Source organism: Panicum virgatum, chromosome 1K (assembly GCF_016808335.1).
Source record: "Panicum virgatum strain AP13 chromosome 1K, P.virgatum_v5, whole genome shotgun sequence".
Taxonomy (NCBI): domain Eukaryota; kingdom Viridiplantae; phylum Streptophyta; class Magnoliopsida; order Poales; family Poaceae; genus Panicum; species Panicum virgatum.
This window is the reverse complement of record NC_053136.1, coordinates 6,022,274-6,030,994: the sequence shown is the minus strand read 5'-3', so window position 1 is coordinate 6,030,994 and position 8,721 is coordinate 6,022,274. Positions and strand designations below refer to the sequence as shown.

Genomic DNA, 8,721 nt, shown 5'->3' with positions numbered 1-8,721 from the left:
CAGGAAGGGCATGTGTTCTTGTGCGGTCGTGTCCGGGAAAAGGCATGCGTGCCTGCCCGTGTCCGGGAGCGCGCACGTGTAGGCCGGCAGAGGGCGGAACCGTAGTAGGTGCCGGCCGGTCGGCTTTCGGCGCCGACGGATCCCGCGGCGGCGGTGGCGGTCGCGATGCTGAATATGCGGTTGACCGTGAGTTTCACAACTCACGGTCAATGTCAACGCGCGCCCTTTCCTTCTTTTTTTTTGCCCGTCCCCAAATCCGTCCCTATTCCCTTCTCCTGGAACAAACACTTCCTTCTCCTCCTGATCTCCCACGGGTTCCCCTCGATGGCGACGCCCCGCTCCCTAAGCCCCCGCGCCGGCGGCCTTCCCTCCGCGGCGCGGCGCGGCTGCTACGCCGGGGCGGGCAGCGGGCGATGCGGGAGCCGTCGGTGCTGGTGCGGGAGGCCGCGGCGGAGCACCTTGAGGAGCGGCAGGCGGACTGGGCCTACTCCCGCCCCGTCGTGGCGCTCGACCTGCTCTGGAACCTCGCCTTCATCACCGTCGCCGCGGTCGTGCTGGTGCTCAGCGGGGACGAGGACTCGCCCGTGCCACTCCGGCCTGGGTCGCTGGCTACGCCCTCCAGTGCGCCGCCCCGAACTGGAGCCTCAAGCGGAAGCGGGCGAGCGCCGGAGCGAGCTCGGACGGGGCCAAGTGCCGCCGATCCGGCGACGGCGAGCTTTCCCCGTCCTCGCGCCGCTTGATCCGCGCTCCGGCGCAGCCGCGGCCAGATCCGCCCCTGGATGCGGCGGGGAGGCGCGGCGCGGCGGCTCCGGCGGCGGGGAGGCGGAGCTCCCCAGGTTTTAGTTTTTTTTCGCAAATTTTTTTCAACATTTTTTTTGAATTCTTTTGATTTTTTCGGATGAATATTTTTTAATGATAAAAAAAAATTCTTGAATTTTTTTTCTGCTCTCTAATATTTTTTCTTGAAATTTTTTCTGCTCTCCTTTTTTTTGCTTGAAATTTTTTTTGTCTCCAAAATTTTTCGTCAAAAAATTTTCTCTCTCCAAAATTTCTCTTAAAAAATTCCAAAATCGGAAAACGACAAAAAAATACTAAAAATGAAAAAAAAAACGGTCGGGAGATCGATCGCACGGAACCCTTCCGTGCGGTTGACCGTAAATTAGCTGTGCCCGGTGGCGGTGGCGGAGCTGCCTGCCTCCCCCCGGCTCGCGGAGAAACGTGGCAGCTCGTCCGTCTTTAAAAGCCAGCTGATTTAAAAGCCGGCTGATTTAATAGTACCATGTGAGAAGAAATAAGCCAAAACAAGCCAAAATAAGCCGGGAAAAGAACAGCTGAACAGGGCCTTTAGGGATGGCGAGGATGGGCCGGGGCAGCCGTTTCGGGCCACGCCAAGCCGGGTGTGTGCTCAGGTACAACCAGGCCCAGATGACAGGGGGCCCGATAACGCATTCCCGAGGGGCTCGCCGCCGGCCGGTGGGCAGGGGGGCCGACGAGGGAGGTAACTTGCCGCCTTGCCGGCGACCGGATAATTAGCTGAACTTAGTTTGCCATTTGTGCGCCGTGGTTCCGTGATCACGATGACCACGTATAAAAGGTGGTAATAGATCATGGGTTTAATGGCTTCTTCACAGTTCAATAAGACTCTTAAATTATTTTGTTCAAAATTGTATAAAATTAGAGTCCGGCCCTTTTAGAATCCGACATTTAAATTTTCTAGTTTAAAATCTTGAGCCCTTCACCACCTCTAATTACATGCGGGTCCGTACATGATCATCACATATACTCCCTCCATACTCAAAAAACCTGACGTTTAGGACAAGGTTTGAGTCAAACCTTGAGAATATAAATCATGAATAATTCTCAAGTTGTTGAGTTTGAAAATGTAAAAATTATATGAATAGATTTGTTTTGAAAAATACTTTTATGAAAGTATACATATATCACTTTTTGATAAATATTTTTAGAGGAATAAGAAGTCAAAGTTGTGTTTTGGAGACCGTGTCACTGTCCTAAACGTCAGGTTTTTTAGGTATGGAGGGAGTATGTGGTTTCTGTACAAGCCCGTCCGATTAAAAGCGGCCGCCGATCGATGCAATTAATTAATTACAAGCAGCAACTTGCCTAGCTACTACTCGTCCTGCTGCTTCGCTTTGGGGTCGGAGCAGATCGCAGCTCGCCGGCGGACTCGACGTCCAAGGCAGGCTGCATCATCTTGGCCGAGTGCAGGTCGCAGCAGAAGAAGGCGGCGCCGGAGAGGAAGGCAACGCCCGCGACGATCCAGAGCGCGATCCTGTAGTCCATGGTCATGCCGGGGACGAGCGAGCCCCAGAGCGCGGAGACGACGCCCAGGCACATGAGGGCTACGTTGATCGCGCGGCTTACTTTGGGCGTCAGCATCCCTTCTTCAACCTCCTGCTCTTGCTGCCGCGCCGCCATGGTCCCCGTCTGTGTTGGAGAGTGGAGACTTGGAGTACTCTGTACTCCACGCTGAATATAAATACTCCAAGACCACCCGCCGCCGGCCGCCCCTCATCAAGACCGAGACGGAGTCGGACAAGGTACGTGGGGCCACGGAAGAATCCGAATGGCTCGATCCGCTACGCTGGTCCCGTCTTCAAGTCGGACAAGGTCAATTGGCTGACTCAGCGCCCGATTGTTGGTTCTTCTCCCTACTCAAGCTTTTCCTACGCGTCTCTAGTATGTATGTATGCTGAACAATTAATGTTCGCTACACAAGGCTCAGCACAAAGGAAGTCAGGAAGCTCATTTCGAGAAGAGTTTCTGGATGCGTCTCCTATAAGGGTACTCCAACTGAAATTCTCCATAAATGTTTGCGAGTATTGGCCTTCAGGTGTTGGCAATTTCAACGTCTTTAAAATCTGGCACGGAGAGCAAAGATAAGCGATATTTTCGATGACAAGTTGCTCCAAGGGGAGTACAATCCATCAAGAATTGATGGTGATAATGATGGTTCTTCTGATCTTGAAGAGGTTAGCACAGACAGTGAAAGCAGTCGCACTTCAGAGGCAACCACTTTCCACTACAGTGCCCCTTGCATAGCAGGTAAGGGAAGTTGTGCAGAACTGAATCGGGAATGTGAGCGGTTCATCAACGCGTTCCAACTGATCACAACTTGCTCTCTTTATTAACATCACACAAACTTGTGGGTTCCCCATTCTGTAACAAGGATCATCTTAGTCTGCTGGCCTGCTTTCTACTATTCATTCATACAGGTATTTTATCATCACTTCTATTGATAGAGATGATATCATTTACATGCAAATAATCCAGAGCCCTACTGCAATGCTTGCACCATGGTTGAGCGATGAGAGAGCTGTTGCTCATACAGGGACCTGAATATCTGATATTTTGCGTCGTGGTATTTCTTCACTCTAGGATCTGACGACGGATTTACAACCTGCAAAAACATATATCCGAGTTACAACTAGCAGTAAAGACGGAAGATCCAAGTTAAGAATTATATATGTTAGCACAGCTGAAGAAACATTGGGAAATACCTTCCCTGCTGCGTTAAGCGCTTTCATTGCATCACGAACACCAGGAAACTTCTTGCCAGCAACAGCACCAAGAACAGCAGCGCCCAAAAGCACAGGCTCGTTCTCTCTAGGAAGTACTATTTGGCATCCTGCACAGTACGATGTAAAAGGTGATGCGTTAGAAGAGCGAAGCAGCAGTTTCGCAAAAAAAAAAGGAGGGAAGATTAAGCAGTAGAGGCATAAATTGCAGGAAAAGGGACTTGCCGATGATATCTGCGTGTTCTTGGATATAAACAGAGTTCTTTGCAAGTCCGCCACAGGCAAGAAGAGTGTCGATCTATTATATATAAAAGGGGGAATATAAGTAATCTAAACATTAAGCTCTATGGTATCTGACAAAGTTAACCATTAAACCGTTGAGAGAAAATAAGTACCTTGTGTCCATGAGCATTACAGTGCTCCACGATATGACGAGTACCGTAAGCAATGCCCTGAATGGTTGCTAGGTACATAAGAGCCAAATGCTTCTCGCTTGTATCGAGTGTCAGGCCATAAATCACCCCTTTGGATTTTGGATCAGCCATGGGAGACCTGTAATAGTTTGCATTCAAGTCAAATACACTGGAAGTGTGCCATTTGGTGAAAAGTAAGTTTCAACCAAAATATACAAAGTACTGTTCATGAGGGAAAGAACAAATAACATGAAGCAAGCGAATTGTATGATATGCCACCATTCTGGCATGATGTTTAGCCTCATAGAAATAAATGGTACTTCTTGCAGCCTCACTTATTGTATCATGTTGTCATATTGTTCATCGGACATCTAGCTGGGATTACAAAAGAAGAAAAATGTCTCACTGCCAATTCGATAAGTGCATTCTATGAAAGTTCATGCAATCCAATGAGTGAGTTTTCACCAGCTGGAGAGAAACAGAAATCGTAGGGAGGGAGGGAGGGAGGGAGGGAGGGAGGGAGGGAGAACACTGGTCTGTGATCTTATTGTGTCCCAGAGAAGAAAAAAATGTGAAGGAGACCAAAGATAACCAACATTCTTCCTGAATATTAAACAGTAAATGTGTAATGTTATTTCTTACCGATTTCCATGAAAATCTGGAAGGACATGGATGTCTTGAGTCAATGCTGAAAGAAAAGGGCTATTTTGTTCATGAGACATTGAAAGCAACATCTTGTTCAGTAGTTCATATATGGATATACCTGGATAATTTGAGCAGAAAATTATGTTCCTTTACATGGTTATAAGCAGCTAATAAGATACTGGGCCTCAGAAGACATGAAACATACTTTGAGAAGAAGCACGATTAGAAAGAAGAGGAGCAGCAACATGGTTTTCAGTAATGTAATCAAGTAGAGCACCAGTTGCACTTTGGCCACCTTCTGTGAGCCAAAACTCAGGTACCATTGCTGGATTTGGAAGCATAATGTGCAGTATTAGCCAGCGTGATCAACAAAAGATAGAAAATAACTAAGTATAAAGAAAATTAACAAAGATGCTGGCAAGAAATTATTCAAAACAAATATGTGGTTTGAAGGAAGTAGGAAAACGAAATACATGTGAGAAAGCACTGTACCAGACCAAAATGGTCCCCAGACACCAGGAACAAATAATTTGTTCTTTGAGATAGCCATATGGCATGTAGATGTCCCACAGACCAATACCATCCGATGGCATATTGCTTCTTCATCAGGCACTGAATAAAGATGTAAGGACATTATAGAATACAAGTTTAAAACCAAGTTATGTATCAAATCATGAAAGTTGACCATTACTTACAATCAGCTTTAAATTGTTCATCCGGTATGCTTTCCATGACTCCAACTCCACCAGCATGAGCATCAATAAGCGAAGTTCCAACAGGCGTACCAGGAAGCAAGCCCAATTCCTGAGATTCAGAAGCAACAACTTCAAGATGGTGAACAATGGAAATCAATGGCACAGACATTTCTTGCTAACACACATTGTAGAGAAAGCACCAATATAACTGGATTGCATTGTATCTTGTATATGATACAATTTATCACAGAGCAAACTTAAACAACACTACCTCAAAAAACTTTGAGTACAACTAAGTTTCTTGCCTTTGCAGCAGCAGCTGTCAAACCAGAACCAAGAGGATGACCAGGAAAAGCAACACTGCGTCCTGTTTACATTGCATAAAGACTTAATGCTGTATTAGAAAAATCAACAAATCATACAACAATAAATATATAACTTCAGCACAAAAAATGAAAGAATCTTATTCACCTATTTTTGCACAATTTCCTTCGACAAGGTCTCCCAACCCTATTTCTTCCCAAAAAACATTGTCCCATCCACATGCCTCCATATCACGTGAATCGGATTCTTGCCACTGTTCCATGTGTGCATGTCCAAGATATGTCCATTTGCAGACAGTTGTGCATAAGCTTCGGGTGTCGTCACCTGTTGCTCTACCCAAAAAAAAAAGCACCAGAGCAAAAAAATATTAAAAGAAACTCACCATCCACCACCTTCTGGGTTACAGCAAAATCAAAGATAGGGATTCACCTATATGCTAACCAGTCACTGAGGTCCATCCACCTACAAACCATAGACCAAGACTCTTGCAGATTTTCCTTCACCCATAGGAGCTGCAAATGCACAAAGTCTGACTATGAAACTAGCAATGCAGAAACTCAGATACAAAGATAGAACACAGTACCCATTGCTTCGCCACTCCTCAAGTACAACATCTTTAATGTGAAAAGAATAATCGAAACAGCATTAACTGTAGCAAATATTGGCAAACAATTATCAACATGCATCACTTTCTGAGCACCATTTCCAGTCTCTCTTAATACTAATGTAAAGAAGTCAGAATATTAACAACATCACATAGAGTAAATATTTATGGTGTTCCACTTCCTAAATACTAGAATCTAAGTTTCTGAGACATTCAAGCCCAACTTTAGGATTGCAATGTGATAAGAACAAGATAAATATTATCTGACTATGAACATGATGGCTAGCGTTTCCAGCAGCACGATTAGAAATGTCTACTGGCAACCAATGATGAACCAGGAAGACAAAAGTTTGCATATATGCATGGTATCAACCATACACACAAAACACACAAGTCTACCTTTGGAGCCTGCATTTCTGGGGAAACGCCACCACCACAGTATTGCAGTACTGGTGAATTGCAAGCATTGATTCGCTCTGCCTGGTTCACAGCTCTATGGTCCATCCACACAATGATATTCCTCCGTGTATCACCACTCCAAGAAACCGACACAGGGGAACCATCAGCATCAACAGCAACTACAAGCAGCATATGATTGTGTTGAGTTGGTAAAATCCTATAGACAACCCAGATACACAAAACGAACCCTTCCATTTAAATGTTAACCTTTGGCCTCCACACATGATGATGCAAAAGATAATAGAGTTCAGAACAAACCAAGGGAGCAAGTAGCGGCGAAACCAAGGCCGGCAACTTCCTCAGGAGCAACACCTGCCAGTGAGCAAGCAGATTTCACTGCAGCACAGACTGCATGCCAGATATCCGTCGACGATTGCTGGATATAAAAACAAATCAAACACATTAAAACGGTACTTCCTGCATGCTTCAGTTATGCAATACATTGCACGTTTATGAACAGTTCTCAACCTCAATACAGTCTTTCTCCTTCCATATCTGTATAGGACTGCTCAGTGCTCACTGACCCCAGCAACTTGCCCTTCTGATCAAAGATACCTGAAGCAATGGACAAAGAACAGTATACAGCGAACTGACATGTTCAACATATTTGTACAACGTATCTACAGCCAGGAGATCAAATGTCTCAAATGACAGTTGGGGTTCACTTCTGAGAGACTGAAACAAAGGGCTAAAAACACTTGGTTGTAGTGGAAATTGTATAAATAGATTAAGTATTTCCCTTCTAAGATGTCATGTGTGTCAAAACCCAAGACAGTTCTGCGTGCACCGTGCAGTTATTGTATGAACATCTGTCATAAAATGAATCAGAAGGACTATTTAAGATGCCTATCCTAGATTACTCTACATCCGAGCAAGCAACTAACAGCAAACTTTGTCATGAACAACCATTTTAGTCATCACTGGACAGCCAGCAATTTGGAGTCCAAATACTCCTTTAAAACGGTAAATTACTCAGAATTAACGGTCAGCTTGGGGAATAGGCGATCCCTAGCCAACTAATTATCTAACAAGATACCGGCGATAGCCAAGTTATGGAAACGAAGACGAATCCTTACACGAAAAAAAAGGTAAAAAAAAAAGAGGATCGGAAAAGAGAGAATCGGAGGTCGAACCAGCGCGAGCGCTGCCGGTGCCGACGTCGACGCCTAGGAATAAGGAAGTGGAGCTGCCGCGGGACATGGTGGCAGCCTCCATCTGGTGGGGCGGCAGCGACGACGACGGCTGAGCCGAGCAGTGGTGCGGTCGGAGTTCGTTGACGAGGGTGCCCACAAGGGCAGGGTCTAGTGTTCCCCATCGGGGGTGGTTGGATGGATAAGTCTTCCCCTGACTTTGACTTTGGCCCGGTCAGATCCGGTCCCATGCGTCAGTGGGTAAATACAGAAGCACTAAAGTTGGGTCGTTTCCGCTGGATCCGTTGGCATAGATTCCGCCTGTCAGACAAATAGACATATGGAGGGAGAAATTTTAGTCAGCACTGACGAGTGAAAATCCATTGGATACAGGCTCCACCGCAAGGTCACGGGCCATTTCCATGAATATTTTGAAATTTTACTCCCAAACTTTGCATTGTCGTTTGAGAAGTTTACACAACTTTTGCATCTTTTTTCAGGTTTACATGACTCTTAGTAAATTCGTCCCTTATCAAAATATAAAAAACTATTGCCACTTTAAAAATACTATGAAGAAATATTAGAAGTCTTATAGTGTTCAGGTGGCCTGTGGATCTCCCTGCAATCAAAGTCTTTAAACTGAATTGGAAATAGCATGCGTTTGCAGCAGATTTAATCAGAGCTGTCAATTTTCCCCATGAGGCCGGGGAACCACGGGGATCCGTCCCAGGAACAATGGGGATGGGGGGCGTTTTGCCCCCGCGGGGTTGGCGGGGTGGGGGGCATTTTTGCCCCATGGGGATCCGTGGTGCTCCGAAAAAATGCATTATGGCTCATTTAATATGTAGCCCAATATAATCCAAATCTGACAGAAAAAACTCTAATAATTAATAGTTAATAGTTCAATGGCCTAGT

The 8,721-nt window shown here is 45.7% G+C and overlaps 1 protein-coding gene and 1 pseudogene across 1 annotated transcript; one reads left to right on the top strand and one right to left on the bottom strand.

Annotated features, from left to right (window-relative positions):
- The first annotated feature begins 209 nt into the window (after nucleotides 1-209).
- On the top strand, nucleotides 210-1,285 carry LOC120651977 (annotated as a pseudogene).
- A 1,838-nt stretch (nucleotides 1,286-3,123) lies between these two features.
- On the bottom strand, nucleotides 3,124-7,988 carry LOC120670541 (FGGY carbohydrate kinase domain-containing protein-like). Its single transcript, XM_039950696.1, is given in 16 exon segments — nucleotides 3,124-3,418; nucleotides 3,519-3,646; nucleotides 3,762-3,834; nucleotides 3,932-4,088; nucleotides 4,592-4,712; nucleotides 4,800-4,919; nucleotides 5,087-5,206; nucleotides 5,290-5,398; nucleotides 5,595-5,656; nucleotides 5,761-5,945; nucleotides 6,043-6,125; nucleotides 6,617-6,795; nucleotides 6,935-7,052; nucleotides 7,145-7,192; nucleotides 7,194-7,231; nucleotides 7,810-7,988. Coding segments are annotated over 16 exon segments (1,746 nt in total). The 5' UTR covers nucleotides 7,892-7,988; the 3' UTR covers nucleotides 3,124-3,295.
- Nucleotides 7,989-8,721: the final 733 nt, after the last annotated feature.